This window comes from Melanerpes formicivorus, unplaced genomic scaffold (genome assembly GCF_026170545.1).
Source record: "Melanerpes formicivorus ecotype bairdi unplaced genomic scaffold, bMelFor1.0.p_v2 SCAF_2, whole genome shotgun sequence".
Classification (NCBI taxonomy): Eukaryota; Metazoa; Chordata; class Aves; order Piciformes; family Picidae; genus Melanerpes; species Melanerpes formicivorus.
The window spans coordinates 37,963,773-37,988,139 of NW_027142354.1; the positions used below are offsets into that span (position 1 = coordinate 37,963,773).

The 24,367-nt window shown below is 50.1% G+C and overlaps 1 protein-coding gene across 4 annotated transcripts; it reads left to right on the forward strand.

The window, feature by feature from the left end:
• The first annotated feature begins 72 nt into the window (after positions 1-72).
• On the forward strand, positions 73-24,146 carry VEGFA (vascular endothelial growth factor A). 4 transcript variants are annotated; one of them, XM_068157106.1, is made up of 10 exons: positions 387-641; positions 894-1,104; positions 7,057-7,108; positions 12,238-12,434; positions 14,175-14,251; positions 14,670-14,702; positions 14,866-15,012; positions 17,409-17,480; positions 18,610-18,741; positions 21,207-24,146. In XM_068157106.1, exons 2-10 carry the CDS (start codon positions 1,039-1,041, stop codon positions 21,226-21,228), a joined length of 798 nt encoding a protein of 265 aa, XP_068013207.1. In that variant the 5' UTR covers positions 387-641; positions 894-1,038; the 3' UTR covers positions 21,229-24,146. The 4 variants fall into 4 exon arrangements, with proteins under 4 accessions (XP_068013194.1, XP_068013201.1, XP_068013214.1 ...); XM_068157093.1 differs by lacking the exon at positions 18,610-18,741 and having other exon boundaries at positions 73-1,104; XM_068157100.1 differs by lacking the exon at positions 14,866-15,012 and having other exon boundaries at positions 73-1,104.
• Positions 24,147-24,367: the final 221 nt, after the last annotated feature.

A 24,367-nucleotide genomic window follows, 5' to 3' on the forward strand; every position in this document is an offset into this window, starting at 1 on the left:
GAGGAGAATCATAGGGGTGGGACTTCTCCGGAGCGTGTCTCCCCGCGGCCGCGCTGAGCAGTTGCAGAGCGGCGGCGAGCGGGCGGTGAGGCGGGCACTTACGCGGAGCCGCCGCCGCGGCCAGAAGCGCACGTCGGGCCGGCGGGGGACAGCGCGCCGCGGGAGCAGCCTTCCCCGGGCACCGGGACCTGCTGTTGGCTTGCCGCCTGGCTTTATCCTCTCGATTAATTTATTTTTTCCCCACATATACTTTGATCTGCTGGGATTTTTCCCCTCCCTTTCCTGCAGAGCCTCCCCCCGCCCCAGTTCCCTCCTTCTCTAGCCAGTTTGGATTTTTTTTCCTTTTTTTTTTTTTTTTTTTTTCAAATGTTCTGAATTTTTTTTTTTAATTTTTTTTTTTTTTTTTTAAGCGGTGAACAGAGAGAGGGAGAGAGAGGCAGAGAGGGCAAGAGGAAAGCGCTCTGTTCCGCTCCTCCGCCGCCACTACCCCGACTTGCGGAGAGGGGTCGGGCCGAGCAGCGGCGGCGGGATCAGTCCTTTTCCCCCAGGGAGGCGACCCCGGCTCGGGAGACGGAGGCAGCCGCCGCGAAGAGAGGGCGCAGGAAGAGAGATGCATTGAAACTTTACGCGCAAACTTTGGCGTGAGTGCGCGAAACCCAGCGAGCGCGGTGCGGGTGTCTGCCTGCCCCGGCGCGCGGAGAGCGGCCGCGGACGGGCGCCGCTGTGGAGCTCGGACTGCCCAGCGGTGGGGGCCGAGCGGCGGCGGGGCGGCTGTGGAGCCTGCGCTCGGCCCGGCGGAGCGCCCACCGAAAACAGCAGCGGGAGCCGGCGGAGAGCCGGCCTTATGGAGGGGTGAAACCGGAGACGCCGAAGGGGAAACCTCCTTTCTCCAGAGCCACTAGCAGCGTCCGGCCGGCGGCACCCCAGGAGGCGGCGGCGGGCACGGAGGAGGCGCAGGCGAGAGCGCAGAGGGGCGGCGGCGGGGCGGCGGCGAGGCGGAGCGCGGCGGGCCCCGTTCCGCGGCGTGCGCCGGCAACCATGAACTTTCTCCTCACTTGGATCCACTGGGGGCTGGCAGCGCTGCTCTATCTGCAGAGCGCGGAGGTAAGCGGCGGGGACCAGGACAGGGGGCTCTGTGTCCCGCGAACAGGGGCGGGGCGGTGGGGTACGGGGAACGACGGCGGCGGCGGCAAAGACTTACCCCCCCTTTTTTTTTTCCTTCGCCCTCCCTCCTCGTTTTAAAAAATTCCTCCCTTCCCCTCCTCTTCCGCCCCCCTTGCCTCCCACCTGCCCGATGCGGTTGCTGCCGCGCTGCTGGCACCAGGTCCGGGTGTATGCCTGCAGCTCACACGTGTGTGCGTGCAGTGCTGCAGCGTCGCGGGGGGGAGAAGCGGTACCCGGCGCTTCGTGGGCTCCCGGAGCCCCCGACCGCGCTGTGCGGAGTGCCCGCGCACATGTGGGAGCATTGCGCGGCCCTGGCGTGGGGCTGCTGTGGCGGCAGGGCCGGGGCCAGGGCCGAGCCCGGGGCGGTGCGGCGGGACGCGGGGCAGGGAGGCAGTGCTTTGGCTTCTTGCATCAGCCTTGCCTCCTGTTCTCGGGTCTCCTGACAGTGCAGAAGGGTGTTTCGACGGTAATTGCCTTGGGTCCCAGCTTGGGTTTGTGCGCCGATTGGAGTTCAAAATACCTAGCTGGAAAAACAAATAGAGATCAAAGAGAACAAAATGGATTTGTTTTTTTCCCCAGATTTAAAAAGAAATAATCAAAATAGATGTATTTTACAATGACATTATAAGCCCGTGCATTTGCCTGTCCTCTTCCTTCTCAGTCACTTCTACTTTTGCCTCATTGTCATTCTGGAGAGATTAGAAACCAACTCTTCCTCCTTACCTTTCTTTTTTTTCTCTCTCTCTCTTTTTTTTTAATGTAAAGAAAAAATAAAGCTAGCTTTCTACGTGAACCTGGCTTATAAATCTGTTTTTAGAGGGCTGTGTTGCCAAGAGATATTAAGGGGTTTAGACAGAGTGCCCACGTGAGAATGGCTGTTGGCTACGCGGGCACGGATTATGTTTTAAATAACAGGTTAGTTCTCTCCTTCCATTTCTCATCGGCACTTGGAGAGAAAGGGGGGCAGGTCATCTCCCACAGTCATGAAAATAAATGTCATTTGCAAACTAATCAGTTCTTCACACTGTTTGTTCAGCACCAGAGCTGGAAGGTAACTCCCCAATTAGGAGCCATTTCAGCTGTAACTGAAATCATGCAGGCACTGCATGCTTTGTTTCTAGCCTGTTACATCTCTACTTTCTCTAATGACAGCTGCACATCAGGCTGTGCTTGGTGGGAACCGAAGCACAGCTCTCACTGAGTGTGGCACAGAGCAGCTCTGTGCCTGTCAGATGTGGCTCATTGGACAATTCTTTCCACTTTCCAAGAGCTTTTCTGCCAGCGTCTAAACTGGGGTTTTATTTCTTTGACTCACAGCTTCTGAGTAAACTTAGATTGTAGCGTCTTTTTCTCTGGCTGTAGGTTAGACAACTCTGTATTGGTGTCTAGTGATAATACCCTTTAACCCTCCCCTTGCTCCTTCTCCCCTCCCCTTCCTCTTTCCCAGAGGAGGAAACAACGGATCAGTTAGAGTCCAGGTCAGTCTTTCCTTAGGAGTTGCATGAAAGCCTTGTGCTGCCTCTTCTTCTAGGTAGGAGGATGGTGCTGAAGAGAAAAGAAAGAGAGTAATGGTGGGTGAATAAAGGGGTAAAGAATGATGGGTTGGTGGGCTGTGGGGAAACGTTGCAGGGATAGATACATGAGAGGTTGTGAGAGATTCAGATAGTTGGGGCACGTGGGCCGCATAAATGCTTGAGCAGATCGACAGTGAGGTCTGCCCGTTGGTTCTGTCCTTATTTGTCCGTTGATTGCCTGGGCACCACGGTGGTGGGAACGTTAGAAATACCAGCAGATCTCACGTAGGCAGCTTGCCTATGTCTCTGGGCATGGCAGAAGGCATGACTCTTCATGCTGGGACTAGGGTATTGTGCTTTAATGATAATATTTATCTGTACTGTTAATCTGGCTGTTGTGCTGAATAAAACCTATCAAGCTAGCCAGCCGCATTGGCGAGCATTAAATAAAAGCCCTGTCAGAGGCTTATTTGGGAAAGTGGGGTCCAGCACATGTCAGGCAGCTTTCCTGAAGGTGAAAGAAGCATCATACAGGAATCAGTGCTTCTGTGGTGTAGATAGCAGGGGGATGCATCCTTGCTTAAAGAGTTGTTATGGCCACTCCTGCAGCAAGGCTGGGATGCTGGGGCTGGGTGGTGCTGATGTCACACGTGTCTGCCACCACTGGTGGCAATAGCCTTTCCATTGCAGGAGAGGGAGGAAAAGGTAGTTTTGCAGTCTCACCCTCCCAGCTGTTTGCTTGTGCTGAGCTGTGGTGCACAGTCTTATGCCTCATTGGACCAGAGAGGTTGTGGTGTTGGCCCTTCCAAGTAGTTCCCCATCTTCATTTGTCTGTGGGTCTTGGCAGTAGCCTAGTAGCAAATCACCCCTGATGATGGCCTGGGAACTCTTCCCTTCCTGCCCTGAACTGCAGAGGGACCAGGATATGTCAGCTGTATTGCCATAGGGAACAGGCAGCAATCAGACATGGAGGGAGGGAGACCAAGCCTGTGACTAGACTGCTAATGATCGCACTCCCACCAGGCTCTCTGCCTTTGGTGTGTCTCTGTGCCAGGCCACGATGGGGAGCCACTAGAACCTACTTCCCCAGCTTGTAGGCAGCTGGGATGCAACGGGTCACCTTCCTCAGAGCCACTCTGGGCCAATGCTCCGAGGACAGGCTGGAAGGACGAGTGCACCTTTGAGAGCAGGGGAGAGGGAAGCCCTTGCTGACACCTCGGAGGGGCTTTCTGATTTCTGAGCCCCCAAATCCAGTTTTCTGTCTGCCCTGCTCCATGTCAGAGGTGCCTCGGCTGTGCTGGCAGCTTGCAGGATTAATGACCTCTCTCTGCCTGTGTACAATGGAGGAGTGGAGTGAGTCCTGTCTTCCCCCCCACCCCAGCCCCTTAAGTAGAAACCGCTGAGAAGAATTTCTAGCGCCTAAGTGCCTTAACTCCTGTCCCACAGTCCCTCTTAAAGTGGATGGATTGTTTGTTCCAGTCCTAAACAGTTACAAAGCTCTTTTAATGAGGCTGCACAGATTAGGGGGAGGGGAAGGGAGAGAAAGAGTGCTGGTGGTGGTGGTGAGGGGGGTGATGCTTAGAGAGGAATGACTTGATTAACCTTTTCTCTCCCTTCAGAGGATAACTTGCTTTGGACAGGGACGTGGGGAGAAGGGGAATGGGGAAGGTGCAGGCACACAGATGGTGTGGAGTGGGTTTATTTGTTACGGAGGGTTTTTCTCCATTGTGGGACATGCATTTGCTGTGACCTGCAAAGAGCGCAGAAAAGAGCTTCCCCTTGGTTAGCCCCACTCCTGGGGTCATATATCCCACTCTTGAGCTCAGGGGTTGCCTCCACATTTCTATGAAATGGTGAAAATCTGTTGGAAGGAAATTGTGTTAGAGAGCTGTTGGGTAATGCCAAAAGCTAGCAGAGGGGAGAGTGTGACCTTCAGTCTCTCGTTGAAGGGCATGCTGAGCCTGTTTGTCCCTTGAAACACTTTTGGTTCCCCATTGCCCTGTCTGACACGTAGCAGGCTTTTTTAAAGTGAGGCACAAGCCAGTGTCTCACCTGCTGTTCTTGTGGATGGGCTTTGAGAGCACTGGCCACAGGTGAAAAGCACTGCTGAAAGACTGGAATACTTTCTTGGTTTAGTGAGCAGGGAGCATGTTACTGATAGTTCTGGGAAACCTTTTTGGTTTCTGCTGCAAACTTGTCTGAGAGTGCTCAGAGGCTCTCTGCAGACTTTGTACTGATCTTGTTTCCAGTCCTTATGGTTCTCTTGCAACCCAGGTCTGGGTGAATGCTGGTGTTCTGGATCCTGCTCCAGTACATTAGGAGCAGGGCAAGGTGCTAGCCAGGTGCAAATGGGCAGTGAAAGTGTGTATCTTGCTTCAGCCTGACATTATCTGTGCACCATGTGTGCTTGTATGTGAGGAGGCAGAGGGCTTGGCAGCTGGCTGGGCACTCTCATGTAGAGAATGGGTAGAATGACCCTCAAGGTGTCTCTGAGCTAATTTTGGGTAGTCTGTCATGATCATTCTGTATGTGAACCAGAAATCCCTCTGTGAAAGGTCTTGGGGGTGTTGTGACTTAGATAAGCTGACATGGCTCGTGATCCTCTTCCTGTGCTTCAACACAGATTGAGGCTTTTCTGCCCTTGATGCAGTTTTATTTTGACCCATAGCTTGTCAGGCACTGAGTGGCTTTGGAAGGCCGCTGCAACCTCCTCTGCCTCCATTTTGTTTGTGCTGTTGAAGTGACCTTCACACTTCAGGAATGAAACTGTTTCTAGGAACCTGCTTTTTAAACTGTTGTTACAGTACTAGGCACACAGCTGCCTTCTCAGAAAGGAAATATATCCACACATGGGTTGGCTCAGGTCTGGGCTGGTGAGTTCTGCCCAGGTACGGAAAGACTAGTTGAAATGAGAAGCACGGAGTTTGGTCAGGGGGGCCTTAGACAAAGGGAACTGTGCACAGACACAAAGAAACGTCTGAGAGAGGGACTTCCAGGGCTTCACCAGCTCTCTTACCCCTTTGTTTTAAAAGCTGGCTTTGGGCTGCTAAGGTGGTGGTGCTTCCCTGTCCATGGGGCTGCCTAAAAGATCATCGTTAGCAGATTCCCGTTGTGGGCTTAGGGTGGACTTTGCCTGCTCAAGTCAGTTCTGTCTCTGGCTACAAGATCAGAAGGCCTTTATCTAAATATAGATGCAGCATATTGCCGGTGAAATAGTGTTTTGTATGTATCGCCACACTCTTTTTTGGGCCTCTGCTGAAAGGAAGCAGGTTCTGGGGTGGGTGGCATCTCACAGGTGGCAACATACCTCGGAGGAGTGAAGAAAGCCAGGAAAGCCAGGCATTTTTTGGTTGTGTTTCAGAAGAGAACAGCAGGGGGAAACCTGACTTGGCTGGAAAGTTACGTCAGAGCGAAAATCATCATGCAGAGCAGGATGAGTGGAGTTTTTGTTTAACCTGGAATTAAAAAGACTTCCTTAGTAAAGTGACGTTAACACTTCTCCATCCTGGTCTGGTAGTTGTCAGTCCTGCCTGTGTTAGCAGTTTGGAAATGCCCCTCATCCCAAAAGGCCACAGAAGCAAATGCGTAGCTTTGGGCCTTTTTGGTCATCTTTGCTGAGGGATAGCATGGGGGAGTGCAGGGAAAGGAGCTGGGGACAGGGACTGTCAGGTGAGGGCACATGTCACCCTCCCTTCCAGAGCAGGAGGGAAATCTGGGTGGTTTGGTGGTGTTCATGGGCAAAGCAGTGCTATCACAGCTAACCGCCTGGACACCTGGCCAGATACCAATACCTCGGTGGCCACAACCGCTCAGTGACAGACATCAGTGACGATGAGAGGGGAGCGATTGCCTTTTCACACCGGGCTGCCTTTCTCCCCTCTCTGCCCTCCAGGGCCAGATTCGCCTTTATGGGGGATAATGGAGGCCTGGAATTGAAAAGCAGTGTCCAGGCCCACCAGTCATACCAGCAGTAGAAGGTCAACCTCGCTATTTCCCCCTGCTCCAGGCCCAGCTTTGCCTCTGATTTCTGACTGTGATCACCGAGAGCTCCGCTTTTGAGGGACGCATTTCTTCTTCTGGGGCCTCTCTCGGGCCCGCTGCGTTGGAGGCCCGGTCGCCTCCCTCCTGCCTGCCCCTTCACTCAGCCCTGGGCCCGTGTCCCTCTCGGCTTCCAGGGGGACGAGTGGAACAAAAGCGCCCTCTGTGCCCGCCGGGGCGCCGGGAGGGGAGCGGCTCCGCCTCGGGGGCGCCCCCTCCCGCCGGGGCCTCCCTCTGCCCCCCTCCCGCCGGGGCACCGGCAGCGGGCCCGGGAGCCTTCACGCACCCCGGGACCGCGTAACGGCTCCGTGTTGTGACTGATTTTCTATTATCTTTGCAGTTGTCGAAGGCTGCTCCTGCCCTGGGGGATGGGGAGCGGAAACCCAATGAAGGTAAGCGCTGGGCGTCTTCCCGCGGGCGGGGGCGACCGGGGGCTCGGGGGGAAGAGGCCCGAGCCCCTGGAGCCGCCGGCGGACAACACCGCCACCTCCCGGGGAGCGGCGGCGGCGGGAGTAGGGGGCTGCCGGCGGGAGGCGTCTCGGCCATTAAGCCCTTCGCGGTGGTGACGCCGCCCCGTGTGACCCCGCTGCGGGTCCGGGGCGGCCGTGGGCCGGACCGTGGGGCCGGGCCCCGTGGCAACTGCGGGGCCGAAACGAAGGGCCGGTGCCGACAGCCGCTGGCTTCCCACAACTCTGATGAAAACTGTGTGCGTGCACTCGTGCACATACGCACACTCGTTTGGAGAGAGAGATATATATACACGCGAGCACACAAAGAGCTGAGTAGTGGTGAACAGTTTGCTGGGGATTCGCCACAGTGCCGTAGGAAGGGATTTGTCATCTTCACCGCCCACCTCTTCCTCAGCAGCGGCCGGCTGGGTGGCCTGGGCTGATCCCCAAACAAAGGCTGAAGCAGGGCTTCAACACTCTCCCCAGAGGGCCAGGTGGCGACTCTTCAGGGGGAGAAAAGGGCAGCCACAGGGTGATTTTCTGGAGCAGTGGTGCCTCCTGACAGTCCCAGGTACCTTCCCCCTCCCTGGCCCCTGTCAGGATATTGCTAAACACTGTACAGAGCCAGGCTCAAAAAAATACACCCTTTTACTCCGGTTTGCGCTAGCAGGCTTAGCAGAGATTCAGGGGACAGCAGTATGATCCGATAGGTTCTAATGAATTCCTAGCTGGTGGTCCAGTATAGGCGGAGCCATTGCCTGGTAACGAGGTGGTCTGCAGCCATTGTGACTTTTTTTGTCCGTCCAGCTGCCCAAAGGCCAGGCTGTGGCAGTGTCCTCTGCCTTGTTGGCCTGTGCTTGTAAATGGAGACCAGAAGAGCAGTCAGCCCCCAGGTTAGTCCGAGCTGCCTCCTGCAAGTGCCCTATCTAGTGGTGCCCAGTGTACTGGAGGAGGTTAGCTTTCTGTCTGCAGTCCTTGCTTTGGAAGTGAGGTAAAATGGCTGTGGACTTTGGCGCCTACAGGCAGAGGTGATCATCAGCTGGTTTAAGACTATTCTGACCGTGTTGCCCCCTTACTTTCATAGTAAAGCAGACCACGCACCGTGTGTCAGGGTCGGGTGAAAGTCTGGAGGGGTCCCCGTGGGTTGTGACCTCCAGCGTTATTCCAGCAGGAGGTCAGCAGAGGGCTCTGTCAGTGTAGGCCCAGATTGCCTCTTTCTTTTTGTTTTGTTTTGTTTGGTCACACTCGATTTCCATCTCTGTAACTTTATTGATGTGACACACCGTATGTGCACTGACAGAAGTTTGTGGCAGGCTGTGTGTGGGGTGGGTGTCCATTTTGCATGGGCCAAATTTCTGATTTGCTCGTGCGCTGCTGCCTGTTGTGCTTGACCCTTGCTCCTGCTGAAGTCAACAGAAGAAGGTTCAGTGACTCCAGAGGGATCAAGATGGTGCCTGCTGTGAGGCTTGTTTCGGTAACCACTTCTCTGCTGTTGGTAGAAAAGAGCTAGTATGCTCGTCTGTGCCACTCGTTGTCTTGACTGCCTTCCTGGAGAGGGGAAGAACCAAACAACTTGATTTTCTCTCAAAAAAGCTGATGGGATTGCATGAGAAGTTGGTCTGGTAATGTGAGCGGTAAGGCTTCGCTCCTGTTGCCGTTGTGCTATTTCTGGTTCTGCAATGCAAATATATCTGTGAGCTAGAAATCAGGACTCTTGGCATTACCTTCCTGGCTTTACTTCTGTCTTGCTGTTTGACCTTGGAGGTCTTCTCTGTTCCTCAGTTTTTCCTCTGTGAAGAGTAGATGGTGATACGCCTCTGTTCCACAAGGATAGTCCTGTAGTTCCGTCCACTGGAGGTGTTGGGGGCTTTGGTGTTGAGATGAAAGGTGATTTTATTTCTTTGGCCGTTTTGTGCTTTCTCTGAGATTCTGAGCCATGACAGGTATTATTTGGGGTGCACGTACTCCGGTCGGAGACTCTGATTTTACCTTCAGCCCCTACCCTTTTGCGTTCAAGAGAGCCTTCCACATGTTCTGTGGCATGAGAAGTTGTAGAAGAGTCAGACAAACACTCTTTGTTTGTTTCACAAGAAAAGATTTTCTGGTATAAATAAAGGAAACCGCCAGCACTTGTGGCTGCACTTTTATTTTTGAAAGAACAGTGTGTCTGTATTGCTGCTAAGCCATTGATTGGGAGGGAGACAAAATGATCATAGACTTGCTCCTTCTCTAGTCTAGTATGTTCCCACTCAACTGCTCCAAATTTGGATGTAATCCTGCCTGCTGTGGCTGTGTCTGCCCTGGAGAGTTGATGTGGGCCTTGGCTGGGTTTTAATCTTACTGCCCCCTCCATTCACAAAGAACCTCTGACTCAAATCTGGAGGTGTTTCGCAGGGTAAGGGTGTGGGTTAAATGCAGGATTAACTTTTAACGTGGGCTGGATCCCAAACTGCAGGAAGGGAGCAGGCCAAACGGTGTTAGTCCTTCAGTGACCTTCCTATGTTACCCTGCAAAAAGACAGACCTCCTTCTGACCCTGACACAACCAAGGAAAGGAAGCACAGACTGAATCAGCCTGGCAAATTGTGGAATATGACTCCCACTACACAAGAGTAAGTGTAGGTACAGTAGCAAGGGCAGAGCTTTGCTGTGAGGATGACTGTACCTTGGTCATGTGCTCTGATTTGGGTGCTCACTGTGCAAATGAACTATGGAGCCTTGCACAGTTTCCATGTGAGCGCTCTGTGCCCAGCAAAATCAAGGTAGTGTGCCTTTTGTGGCAGGGTCTTCTGACTGGTAGCTGGAGAAAGACTCTTCATTTCTTTATCAGAGGCTGATTCAGACTTTGGAAAATTATCATGTACTGAAGAAATGGAAAAAAAACCTCTCATAATATCTATGGGAAAGATTTGTTCCTGTCACGTCTCTTAGATCTCAAGTGTCATCAGGCCATGACTGTAAAGGTGCTAGAGGAGATGTTGAATGTGCTACACTGTGGCTAATCCTCCGGGTCCTCTGCTGTACTGCAGTTCCTTGTGCCATCCACACATTTAGAAAGCATGGCAGGCATGAATTAGTTTCACTTCAGTTTTCTACTCTGTTTCTTTTTCTGCCTCCTTTATGCCCCAGAGTGCTGCCATGAGCAGCATTTGACCTGCACACGGAACTGCTACTTTCCCTCCCTCTTTTCTTCCCTCCTTCCCCTCAGCATAGGTCTGCAAGCAGTTTTTATCCAGAGATGTGCCTTTACAGCCTGAGTTCCCAGATCCTTTCTCCTGTCGCAGTGTGAATAATCAACAGCATAGTTCAGCGGCTGTCATTGTGCCTGCAGAATTTCCCACATATTAAATAGTTCAACTTGTTGGAACATAGTCTGGTGACTAAGGTCACTCCAAAGGGGAACAGGAAGAAGGAGTTAACCACAGACAAGGTAGGAGAACAGACAGGAGTCATATTGCAGTTAGAGGAGGAGGGAAGAGGAAGAGAAGGGACAAGGAACAGAAACATGCTGTCTTCTAGACAGGGAATACCAACAAACAGCCCATGCCTGCCAGGCTACATTTCCCTTTCACAAGCCACTTTCTCTTTTAATAGCTGCTCACACTCTCTGATACTTCAAACGCCCTGGATGGAAGCACCTCCCCTCTTGTATTGCTCTTAGCACTGTGGCACTGTCAGCTCTGCATGACCTAGAATTAACTTTCAACAATTAACGGCGAACTGTGAGCTCCGAGCCCTGCAGCTTTTGCATTTTTGTGGCAAAGTAACCTTTATGCCAGTTTGTCACAAGTTCAGGGCACTTTAGAAACGCTTACTGGAGACCATTTTTTTCCATGATGCAAGCAGTTTGCTCTTATCACTCAGAGTTATCAACATTGGTGCTGTAGGACTCTGCATACTGTACAGGTGGATCATTATAGTGCATAACTTCATGGGGCAGGTACTGTCTCTTTGTGTGTACTGTTATACCCTCTTCTCTGAGACATTCTCTTTTACCTGAGTGCTGGTAGAGTTTGGAGGCCTGGAGGGCTTCAGGTGCTCACTGGTTTGCAAAACTGTGCTAGGAGCTGGATGTTGTGCATGTGTACTATCCTATCTCTCATCTCTTTAAATCCCTCCAACCCTTGACCAAGCAGCAAAATGAAGCTTTGGCAAGAGACTGAGAAACATTGAGAAAGGCTTGTGAAATCAGTGCAGATCACAAGCAGTTCGTGTTTGCTCCATTTGTAGGGAAGGCAGAGGATAATGGCAGATCCACCCTGTTTCCCCTCCTCCCACAGTGCCTCACTGTGGTTCAGTAGCCAAGTATGTTGTCTAGTTAATCCTGGGGGTGCTGTGGGCTTGCTCTGAATCTTTCAGTGGGTGGCTTGATTTCTTCGTCTGGGAAGGTGGTCAGTGTGGAGGCGTGGAGGCTGTGAATCGTAGCAGGTGCTGTTGTGTTTCTGAGGTGGCCTGTTGAGGTGAATATTCTGCATGGGCAAAAGGGGTCGTTGACAGGAAGAGTGAAGATGTGTGAATGCATGGTTCAGAATGCTCTGCTGCTTCTTGGAAGTGTCTTTGAGTCAAGGCCTGTAGATAGGATGCTTCTGGCTTATCCCCTTGCCTTCTCAAACCAACTGAGTCGTCTGTTTATTGTTTTGAAAGGAGGTAAAAGACAAACCAGTGAAGGGCCTAAATCCAGAGTGCAGATCATCTGCAGCAGCCTCAGGTGTGTTTTTGGCTGAGCTACTGTGCTTAGTGACAGCATATCTGAGAGTATGGGGAACAGCAGGGAAGGGGCTTGGGGAGGAGGCACTGGTGGGATGCATCATGGTGCCAGGGAGGAAAAAATAGCAAGGCGCTCTTGTCTCATTTGCCACTGTCCTGAAGCAGCAGTAGGGAGAGACTGCCTCTTCCCTGCTTGATTTGTGTCTTTGTGTGTAGCTCAGAGACAAAGGACTCAGGCTTGCAAGTTTGTTAGTGAAGAGCATAGGGTAGCTGTGTTGCAACTGTCTGGCTCATTTTAAGGGGCAAAGCACTAGACATTCTTCAGCTAAGTTTGCATTAACTTATTCCCTCCATTCCTCCTTTTAGTTATCAAATTCCTGGAAGTCTACGAGCGCAGTTTCTGCAGGACAATTGAGACCCTGGTGGACATTTTCCAGGAGTACCCTGATGAGGTGGAGTACATATTCAAGCCATCCTGCGTGCCTCTGATGAGATGTGCGGGTTGCTGCGGCGATGAGGGCCTAGAATGTGTCCCTGTGGATGTGTACAACGTCACAATGGAGGTGAGGGCCCAGCTTGCAAACTGATGTGCTAGGGTGGAAGTAAGCAAGTCAGCCGTCACAGCCACCCCAAGTCCCAGTTTCCAACTAACTCAGAGGAAAGCTGCTTACCTGAGGAGATGTTGGATCAGGAAGGTTTACATCTCTCCTGACCTTTATGTCGAGCGTTACACTGTGCAGAGTTCAAAGAGGAGTTGCTCATGTCTCTTTAAGGCTAGGAAGAGGACCTTGCTAGTGCCCAAATACAGTAGCTAGTAGTATGCAAAGGAACATTCCTGCAAAGGAGCACTTCATGTTTGAGAACACATAGGATGCTTTCTGCTGCTGCTTCCTCTGAGGCCCCAAAGAAGATACTCCTTGGACACTTGCTTCACCTGAACTCTGCTTTTGGTCCATGCAGCTGAAGGCAGCTGAGTAGTGCAAAAGGGAAAAGCCAGTCAGTACTATCTCCTGGAGGAGGGCATATGAGGTCAGCTTTTACCAACAGAGCAGGGGATTTGGGTCATTAACTACACTGGCACAGCAGGGGTGGAAAGGGGCTCTAAGAAAGCGCTGCTCCAGTGTCAAGTGGAAAAGCCTTTCTGCCACTGGGCATCCTTCTCCTTTGTTTGGAGACTGCTGAATTCACTCTTCGGAAGAGCCAGAAGCGGCCCTGATAATTAGGGCCGGGCAGAGGGGGAAGGTGCAAACTCTGCTTTCGAGAGCTTTGTCACTGCCCTTGTCTGCCAGCCTGGATGCCAGCTTCTGTCCACAATGGTCCTGGTGCCCATTACCCTTAACCCGTAGCTCCCTCAACTGCTTTTGTTCCTAGCCTCTTGCCTCTTGAATGCCCACTGTATATATTGCCATCACTTTTGATGTGGATGAGAGACATGCAGAACTAAGTGATTAACCAGCAAGCTCTTTTTACTTGTCCTTTGAGCGGTGGTTGAACTCTGGCGGAGAACCTGCCTGTGCTCTTCCATGGTTCCCCATGCTGCTTTTCCACTTGCAGGCTCCAGCCTGGGCCAGAGCATACTAGCATGGTGTAGGTAGGGATGGTTTTCTTCCTACCATTCCTTGCTGAATTACAGTTTTTGGCTGGTATGCTCGCATGCCTGTAAAGAATTGGAGGCAGATTTCTGGTGCAAATGTGATCCAGCCAGGTTCCGGGTTGAGAGACTGTGACAATACATGTAATACAACTTCCCTGGAGGCACCTGGGGCGTGAGGAATGGGCAGTATCTGGCTCTGCAGAGCTGTTGTAAACACACATCGCCAGATTAATGTTGTGTGTTGAGCCACTGAAAAAGTGAGATGTCAGCTGTGAAGGAATGGTGGCTTAGGGAAGAGCAGTTGGATGCAGAATTTTTGCTTTGGGCTTTTGCGTTAGACTGAAGCATGCTTCTACATGACAGCAAGCTGGATGCTCCATTACTATCTCAGTAGCACTGGCTAGGGATGTCTCAGTGAGAACTTTGCTGTGGTTTTACGCCCTCTCCCATGCCTGTCTCCAAGGAAGTCCACCAGCGCTGGCACCTTGCATGCATGAGCAAACAGAGCTTTGGCACGAGTCTGGTGTTGCTGCTTGCTTGTGATCAAAGACCTTCCCTGACTGGAAGAATGGGGCCTCAAAGCCAACTCAAACTTCACCATGCTCTTCCCAGTATCACCAGGGGTGCAGATGCTTTGCCATGCAGTGGGCTGATTTTGTGAATATCAATAGTGAATGGACAGTGACCCTCTCTGTTTCTTTCGTTCCAGATCATGAGAATTAAACCCCATCAGAGTCAGCACATATCACACATGAGCTTCTTACAGCACAGTAAATGTGACTGCAGGTGAGAATGGAGCAGAGCTGGTTCTTCTTGCAACAAACTTATCCTGAACCTTTTTGGTTTTTTCTGGTGTTGGGTTGGGATTATTGTCCAGAGGCTTCTGCAGTCTCTGCTGCTGGTTTGCAGTGGGATGACTGAGCCTGGGAAAAGAAATCCTTCGCTGGCAAATCTCCCTCCATCTCTAGATATCGCAGGTGGACAGTGCTAGCCTACAACCCCGGGTCTTTTGACACTGGCTGCTAGCAGGGTGCAGCAGGAGAGCAAAGACTTTGAGAAAGACACTTAACCTGTGCCATGGACATTGTGCAGTGGCAACTGTACATGGCCTTCCCTGGATTTGTCAGGAGCTGGGGATAATACTTGAAAGCGTTACGTGGTGAGGTTCCGTCTAATGAGGCCTTTGTTCTCTCTTCCCCTGCAGACCAAAGAAAGATGTCAAAAACAAACAAGAAAAGTAAGTGACGAGCCCTTCCTTCTTTCTCTTTTGGTGGTTGGTTGGCATTTCCTCTCCCCACTGCCCCTTGCCCTTTTCTCTGGTTGGAGATGCTGAGTTTGAGAAGGTGTTTTTGGAAATGGCATATGGTATTGCATGGGGCGACGCTCTGAATCCGTTCCAGGTGGGCACAGAACCCCAGATCTGACGGTCCTTCCTTCATACCCCAGACCTGCAGCTTGCATGACCCACAGCGGTGGCGGTCATTCCTAATGTTTTATCCCGAGTCAGGGAAGTCCCGTCGTGTGTGTCCTACCAGAATGGATTCAAGGTGCAGCCCTCATTCTCCCTTCCCTCTTCCTGGGGTGTTTCTGGTTACTGCAAAAGGCTACCTTTCTTTATTATTAATTTTTTCCTTAATGCTTGAGTGAATACTTGCTGGCTTCTTTCGCAGCAGCTTGGTTAGGAACCTGCTGACTAGAGGGAGAGGTTGCAATAGAGGCCTGATGAAGGCAGGGCTGATGCCATGCAGGATGTGACACTGGTTCTGGTTGGGGGCCTGGGAGGGTGTAAAGGGAGGTGGATGTCCGAACTGGATTTTGGTGAAGACTTTAATGAGATTTTGCTCTGGTGACCTGAAGGGGATTTAAGGCACAATCTTCCCTTCTTCCCAAAAGTAAAAAAGTTGTGTATGGTAGATAAATAAGCTCTCATCCTGCAGTAGCTGCAGTAACAGTCACAACTGTAGAACAACATCAAAAAGAAAGAGTGACCTCTCTCGAGAAGAGGCTCAGCTGGACTGCATGTGGCTGGAATAGTGACTCTGCCATTTAGAGGTGTGGAGTTGAAGAGGAAGGGGGTGAATATTGGAAGATGAAACTGAAACAGAGACAGAGAGCAAGCAGGAGAATGAGAGAACTTCTTTCACCCCTCTCCTGGTGGCTGTATATTTCTAGCTACCTTCCATCCTGTCCTCCCCATGGATATCTTCTGGCTGCACTGGACTGTGTGCAGCCTATGCTCCTCTCTGTATAGGGCCATGTTGAGGATGGTCGATCTGTGTGGCTCAGTGGTTTGAAGGTGTGCAAGAGTTGGGTCTGTGTGAACTCTGGTGAGGATGGGGTGTGGGTGAAGCAGCCAGTCCAGACTGTGTTGCATTCCCTTTCCTCTTCTAACAGCACCTTGCTTGCTCTTTGCTAGTTCCGCACTCCCTAGGGAGGGGATGGGAGAGATTGGTGTGCTTTGTTTTTTTGCTGAATTGAATATCTTGTTATATTGGTGCTCTTGTCCTCTCTTTAGGTCAATTTTGCTCCCCTCACTGCCTCCCTATGATTCCTGACATGCAGGGTAGAGGGTTGAAGGGAGATGATGCTCTGACACTTGTTCCAATGAGAGCTTGGATGGGGCCTAAGAAACACCTATGGTGCTTTCCCTTTTGTCCCCCTATGTCCCGTTGGCAGCTCTCTTTCAAGGTGGGCTGTGCCAGGGAGCATGGGAACCTTTGCTGAGCTGCCACAGAGCTGAGGTTCACTTGCCTGACAAAACCTGGTGCTTTACCCCAGGCCTTCTCCTTGCATGTCTCTCCCTTGGTCCTGCACTCATGTGGCTGAAGGAGCTGCGCAGGCTCCAGCCTCCCTCCCATGCTGCACTCTTACTGGGCTTTAGGCCATGGTTAGTGGTCCAGGCCTGCAGGTCCCAGCCCCTGCCTGCCCCAGCTCCAGCCAAGAATCAGGAGCAACTGGTGAATTTTTCAGAATGGAGACAGTGTCTTGGTTCTCTCTGCTTGTCTGTGTGGCAGATCCATGTGAAAGGGGAGGGAAGGGAAGGAAAGGAGGGAAGATCTGAAAGCTGCTTGCTGGTTGCCTCCTGGGTGTCATAACTGGGTCAGGCTTCTCTTTCTCTTTTGGTAGTCAGGATAGAGGCTGCCAAAAAGTATGTTACTAGACATCCAGTGAGATCTCTTGAGTTCTCTGAACCACAGACAGGAAGGAGGTGGAGTGGTTGAGCACAGCTTTCAGGCTAGATAGTCCTCTCCCACACGGCACTGTTGTATAGAGCAAGTCTTGCCCCTTGTCTGCAGGGTGCTGAGGCTGGCTTCCTTCGCTCTTGTCCCAAGGCAGGATTATCACCAGCCCTGCAGCAGAGCTTTTGGAGCTCAGCTGCATGCTTCTGGGCCTGGTGCTGGGCAGTGTGTCAGGTCAGAGCAGTTTCCCTTTCCTTGGGGAGAGCCCCACCGCTCAGGTCGCCTCTTGTCAGTCAGTGTGTGCCCATGCTCATCGCCTGGTATGGTTGTGTGCACTCACCGCGGCTGCGTGATGCTTTCACAAAGCTTTCTGTTCCTTCTCACCCCTTGTCCCTTTCCCACCACCCCTCTCTGGAGGGTGAAGGTACCTCTCTGAGGCTCCAACAAATCCACCTCTGCTGGCAGCACCCCTGCTTTAGGTGGTCTCTGCTGAGTGCCCTGGCACTGGCTGTGGGCAGGCTGGTTGGGGTGCTGGCAGGAGTGCAGGAGGGCCAGTGAATGTGTGTGTGAGGTGGAGACCTGTGCTTCAGCCCCAGGACTTGCTCTGCAGTCCTGCCTCATGTGCTTCCTCCAGCCCAGCAAGGCACATGGCTGTATTTTTTTTTCTCTTCTTCCTTGCGTTTTCTTCCGTTTTCTCTCTTTCCCTTTCTTTCCTTCTCTCTCTCTCTCTCTGTTTTTTTCTTTTTTTGTTGTTTTTCTTCCAGAAAATCAAAGCGAGGAAAGGGGAAGGGTCAAAAGAGAAAGCGCAAGAAAGGCCGGTACAAACCACCCAGCCTGTACGTTTGTGTCCTCTGCTTGTAGATTCTCTTCCTTCCCTCTCCCAAACCGTTCTGCCTGCTTGCTGCTCACTGAAATCTCACCCTTCTCACCCAGTCACTGGTGGGATGCAGATGGTGCAGGGGCAGCAGTGGTGGTGGCACTGCTCTGGCACTACGGGTGTCTCGGGGAAGGTGGCTTTAGCTTGCTTTGCTCTCTAATCATCAGTGACAGCCATGTTCCCAGGCACATGAGCATGGGTGGGTGGGCAAGCACCCTGCACCTCTTTTCCATGCCTTTCAGTTACAAGTCTGTCATCTGCTTTCCCTCACTCGTCTTGTGCCCTCACTGCTATGATGACTGGTGACAAGGCAGACTGGCATCTGCCATGCATGTGTGTGTGCGTGCGTGCGCGTGTGTGGGTGTGTGTCTGATGGAGTCACAGGCTCAGAGGAGAGGTGGGATGGTGGGGAGCCAGAGAGGGGGTACTTGGGAGTTGGGGGCTCGCTCTCTCTTTTTTTCTCCCTTTCTGCTGGATTTGGTGGCTTCTCTTTCCCTCTCTATCTTTTGTTCTGCCTCTCTCACAATGATTCACAGAATTCTGCATTGTAAATTGAAAGCCCCTCTGTAAGAGATTCCTAGGTGTCAAGGTTGGGATGGGGCTTACAGAAAGGAGAGCAGTGCTGACTGCAGGGGTGAGCACGTGATGCTGGAGGCCCAACAGCTTTCCAGGGGAGGAGAGACCCTCTGTGTTTAACTCATTTGTCTGCCGGCCTCTTTCTACTCGAATGGCTCGCTTCAGAGAATCCCTTTCATTGATACATCAGTAGCTTGTTGGGACCTCTCACCTTCCTGTCCTTGCTTTCCCCTTCTTCCTCCCTCTGGCCCTTGCTGATGGATCCAATGCAGCATTTGTGAATACTGTGCAGAGAGCCTGTTTTCTTTCCTTTTTACGCTAATGCAAGGGGTGCTGTCCTGGGGCTGCTGGGGCGCTGCTGGAAAATCCGTCAGCCCACAACGCTCCAGTGGGCAGCGTGGGGGCTGTGGGAGGGGGCAAGGGGATTGCTTTGATGTTTAGGGTGTTGCATGTGTATTTTCTTTCTGCTGAAGCGCTGTAGCTTAGACGTCTTTCCTTTTGCCTTTTTGCAGTCACTGTGAGCCTTGCTCAGAGAGGAGAAAGCACTTGTTTGTACAAGATCCCCAGACCTGTAAATGTTCCTGCAAATTCACAGACTCACGTTGCAAGTCGAGGCAGCTTGAGTTAAACGAGCGCACTTGCAGGTTTGTGTCTTGAAGGATGAAAGAAACACACATAAGAGAAAGAGAGAGAAAGAGAAAGAGGGGGGAGCTTGCTTCTGGCTGACTTCTGGCACCAGTGCTATGTGATTGCTTCTTTTCTCTGTCCTATGTGGGCCAGAGGGCAGAGGGGCTAACTGAGATGAGGACAGTTTCCCTGTGTCAAAGGGCATCTGTGCGTTTCAGATGTGCTGTCAGGACTTGGATGGAGATGGCTCCCAGAGATGGGATGTTAGTCTCTAAGGTATCCTTTCCTGTAGAGAAAGGTAAGAGAGTTCATGTTGTTGAAGTAGCCAGGGGGAGGGTCTGTACATTATCTATATGCAGCTCTGAGCATATTGTTGGACAAAGTTAAATCCCTAGCTGACTAGGATTTGACCACCCCTGTCTGCCAAGCCCTTTTTCTGTGGCTTGTGAGCACTCTGAATACCAAGTGAAGAAAGCCAGGCCAGGAGCCTCCTTCAAGACTGTCCCTGCATTCTCCTTTGCCTCTTTGGCAAGCCAGGAAGAGCACCCTGTCCTCTTACACTCTGCTCACACTTCCCTGTCCATGTCTTAGCCAGCACTATGGTTTGAGGGGCTGCACTCAGGGCTGTGAAGTGAATTAAGTGTGTCTCTGGGTGAAGGCAAGCAGAGGTCTGTATTTCAGATGTGAGGTGGGAGACAAAAAGGTCTTGTGTGGTTAGTGTTTGTTCAGAGATCCATGCTGTGCATGTATTCTCTGAGTGCTACCTGTCATGCACTACCTGTGGGATAAGCACATGCAGAAACCGATTCCTGGTTCTCACCTGAGTGCTTTGGTGAATCCATTGGGGTCTCTTGACTTGCATCAGCTGCATGTGCATCTCTGGTGTAGGAACATCCTAGCTATCCAGAGAGAGATGTAGAAATGGAGCTGCTAATGAGCCCTTGGCTGCTGCTCTGAACTCAGACTCCTTTCATGGAGATCTGGGAAACTCCTCCTGTCAAGAACACTGCAGTGGCCGGATGGGAGAGAATAAGGGAGAGAGGTCTGGGGTCGTCTGTGGCTGTATGGTGAAAGAGGAGCCATCCATTTGCCTGCCTGGAGTTGGCTAGCTGACTGTGGCAGATGTTTTCTTTTGATGTAAAAATGCTTTGTGCCCTAATCAGAGAGGTATTGACAGACCTAACTTTGACCTCTTTCCTCTGCTCCTGTTCCCAAACCCCAGAATAACTGGAAATTAGCCTAGAGAGTTTGAAGGGTGAGAAATAGTAACAAAGAGAAACAGTACCTCAAAGAAGTCATGACATCAGACAGAGTTTATTAGTTTCTCCTACTAGTCCCTCTCTGTGGTGGGGTAAGTTGCATTATAGAAGGTCTTCAGAGCTGGCGTGTTGGCCAGAGAGACAGAAAGAAGTCATAGGATTGGGTAAGTTACCTGTTTATAGGTAAAAGGCTGGTTAGGCTGGAGCACCTCTTCTGTGGAGACAGACTGAGAGAGTTGGGGTTGTTCAGTCTGGAGGAGACCTTGTTGTGGCCTTCTGGTATCTTAAGGGGGCCTACAAGAAAGCTGGTGAGGGACTTTTTAGGGTGTCAGGTACGGATAGGACTAGGGGGAATGGGAACAAAACTATAAGTGGCTAGATTCAGATTGGATATTAGGAAGAAGTTCTTCACCATGAGCTTGGTGAGACACTGGAACAGGTTGCCCAGGGAGGTGGTGGAAGCCCCATCCTTGGAAGTTTTTAAGGCCAGGCTGGATGTGGCTCTGAGCAACCTGATCTAGTGTGAGGTGTCCCTGTCCATGATAGTGGGGTTGGAACTGGGTGACCTTTGAGGTCCCTTCCAACCCTAACAATTCTATGATTCTGTGTCTTTTCTAGTAGAATTAGAATTGAGCTCTACAGGAGTGGGTGAATTCTCATTTCTCCTGCTGCTTCTTCAGGCTGCTGCTGCTGTCCTCTGGTGCTAAACTTTGCTTATGGCAGCTGGTGGAATGAGAGGCACTTTATTTTCACCTTTTTGCCTGCATGAGGCCTTGTTGTCTGCACTGCTTCCAACCCAAACAGCAAGCTAGGCGGAGAGTTGAGGGAGTGTATCTGCATGCATGCATTGCTTAGCCTTGTGTTTCATTGTGTTTGTGTGTGTCTCTGTGTGCATGGTGTGAGAGGGTGCAAATAAGACAATCAACTCATCTGTGAGGAAGGCTCTGATTCTGCTCCTAAATTTACCCCTCTGCCAGTATTCCTCCCTGGCCCCATCTAGGTGAGCCTGGGGATGTACAATTCATTGGCGCATTCAAGGGTTGAGATTCTCAGCTGGTTTGCCACATTTGTGCAGCAGTTAACCCCACCAGTGACACTGTGCCATGTCTTAACACCATGTGCTCTCAAACACATTAGCCACCTCCCTTCCTTTTCCTGCCCCGCTAAGCAACCCCATCACAAACACTAACCTTGCTTTCTTTTCTTCCGTCCCTCTTTGACAGATGTGAAAAACCAAGACGGTGAGCAGCGGAAAAGAAGGGGGAACAGCCCTGTTACTGGAGCCTGATTTCTCACCTGGACAGGAAAAAAAAAAACAAAACAAAACACTAATCCAAATGAACCCTAAAAATGAAGGATCGGTAGAGCACAGCACTTTCAGTATGGACGATGGACTCCGGAAGGAACATTCCCCAAGGCACCCGCCGCACAGAATTCACCTTTGGGTTTTGGACTGTTTTATTTTATTTTTTCTTTTCATGCTGCTAAAAAAAAAAAAAAAAACAAACCAGAGCCAGGAAGACTATAGAGGTGTATTTGATGGGTTTTCCCATGCATACATATATATGTGTGTATACATGCATATACATATATATATATGTATATATATTTTAACCACATCTATATATACATATATGTATATCTTAACCACACACACATATATATTTTATATATATATATATATATATATACTGATTATTTTTTTTTAACATTGCTAATGTTATTGGTGTCTTCACTGGATAATACTCGACTGCTGTGGACACAAGCGGGCTACTTGGGGCATAAGAAACAAGCTAAGACTGGACTTGAGTAGAAGCGCTGGGTGTAAACTTCTTAACTCTAACTGACTTGTGCGGCCTCCGCTGTTTCCCTACAGAGTGTGCTGTACCACAAACCACCTTCTCCTTGCCTGGGACAGGGAGGAGAGGTGATAACAGAGGATGAGCGGGGAGTTCCAAAGAGCGGCATCTAAGGGTGCAATGATGGGTCAAAGGCCAAGCAAATGGCCATCTGCATGATCAAGGATTTCTCCTCCCCTCTCTCCCCCCCCCCCAACCTTCACCCTTATTCGTCTCATAACCTGCCTGCCTTGCTGGGACATGGGATGTCAGTGTACGTTTCGCGTTGACTTTATTCGCTATAGAAACTTTGCCAGAGAGACACGCTGGCTCTTAAGGATGGTGGGCAGCTGATGCGCAATAACTTCCCATTCAAGAAAGTATCACAGGAGTCTAGATTTCCCGCCCTTGGTGGCTGCAAAAAAGGACGCAAGGCCTACAGTGTGCTGAAGCAAGAATGGGGACCGGTGCATAGCCACACAGTTGTTCAGCACTGTCTGCTTTCTTCATGCACAGAGCTGCCACTCAAGAGCATCCAAGATGCTTACGGAACATTTCTGGAAAGGGATATTAATCAAAAGTATATACACCGTAGGGGGGTGTGTGTGCGCGCGGGTGTGTGCGTTTGTGTCTCTGTGTGTGTGTATGTTTGTGGTTTTCTCTTTTTTTTATATATATATATTTATTTTTATACATATATATATATAAAAATAATATATATGTATGGCAAGATTCAAAAAAAGGGGGGGGTGGGGTGGGGGAAGAGAGGGGAAAGAAAACAACTCTTGCTGCCTTCAGTTTGCATGCCCAGTGTGAATGACCCTTAAGAACGTCCGTGTCCCCTTGGTTTTTTTATGACGTACTGTAAATGCCAAGCCCCTTTTCCATGTCTTGGGCTGGGGCATCAAATGCGAAGGCAGCCGGGGCCCCTGAGCCGTGTCTGAGCATCTTGGTCATGTGTGTATCGGCAATGGACGCTGTGGTGTATGTGGAGCCCACCTTACACACGCGTGCACACACACCCCCCCGAAAGCGTGTTTGTACATCTATGTGGATATATATAATCTAGTTCTGTGATTAAAATTATTATTAATAATAATAATCATCATCAAAAAGGTACTCAGTCTGTGTCAGAATGCTGCCAAACATCATCTACATTTGAATTCTCAGCGCCCGATAGTGTACAACACGGAACACTTCCAAAAAGACAAGACAGTCTAAAAACAGACTCACAACAAGCGACTACTAACCACTAGGAACTCCCCATCCGACTGATGGCTTGCAGAAGGAGGAAAAAGAGTAAAAACACGGGTGGGTGCTTGCATCTGCGAAGTAAAGTACTGCGTCGTGTACAAGACAGAGGCTTCCGACTTTGGGGGTGGGGGGGGGGAGGGGAGGGAAGAGAAAAGTGTTTTATATACTTATTTAATATCCCTTTTTAAATTAGAAATTAAACATAATTTAATTAAAGAGTAGGGATTTTTCAGTATTCTTTGTTAATATTTAATTTCAACTATTTATAAGCCGTACCTCTTTCGCCCCCCCCCCCCCCCCCCAATCATCCTCTCCCCCCTCTTTTTTTTTTTGGTTGTTTTGGGTTTTATTTTTGGTGTTTTTCTGTTGTTGTTTTGGTTTTGTTTGTTTGGGTTTTTTTTGTTTGTTTTGTTTGTTCCCCTCCCCCCCCCCCCTTTTTTTTTTTCCATCCTTTTCTTTATTTGTACTGGTTGTGTATAAATTTAACCTCCTTGTTGTCCTGCCCCATCTCTCCCCAATTGTTGGCAGAGTCAGTAGCATGTTACGGGCAGTTATTTAATTAATTTCTCTTAACACCTACCCCTACACATTCCTATTGAGACAAGGGTTAGATATACATCTACATACTATATATATATTTGGCTATGTGTTTGTATATATATATATATATGTTTATGTATATGTGTGATTCGGATTAAATAGATGCTACGATTTTTCTTTCTTTCTTTTTTTTTTTTTTTTTTTGTTTAGGTTTTTTTTTATATATGTAAAAAAAAAAAAGAAGAAACAGGAAAAATAGAAAATTCTGCATCTTGAATCTCTCTCCTTTTTAATTTTAATATTTGTTATCATTTTATTTATTGGTGCTACTGTTTATCTGTAATAATTGCGGGGAAAAAAGATATTAACACTACATACTGTGTCTAGTGAATTTTTTTCAAGGTATTCCTTAGTGCATATTTATTTTTAAACAAAGAAATTACAGATATATCTTAAAAACGACGACAACAGCAACAAACAAACTTTCTTTTTTTTTTTTTTTTGTATTAAAGAATTTAATTCTCACCTTGATTTCCTTTGCCTTCTCCTTCTGCCTTGCATCCTGGGTTTTCTTCCGGTGTCTAACAGACCTTCCAGCGTTGCCTCTGGAGGCCATAGGGCACCAGCAACCTGCCAGTTGGCCTCTTGGATTTGGGCCAAGAGTGTGTAGGTACTTAAAGCCTATTGAAACGAAGGGGAGGTAGGCAGGCGCCAAAACACTTGTGTGGCACTCAGCCCAAGTCCCCACTCAG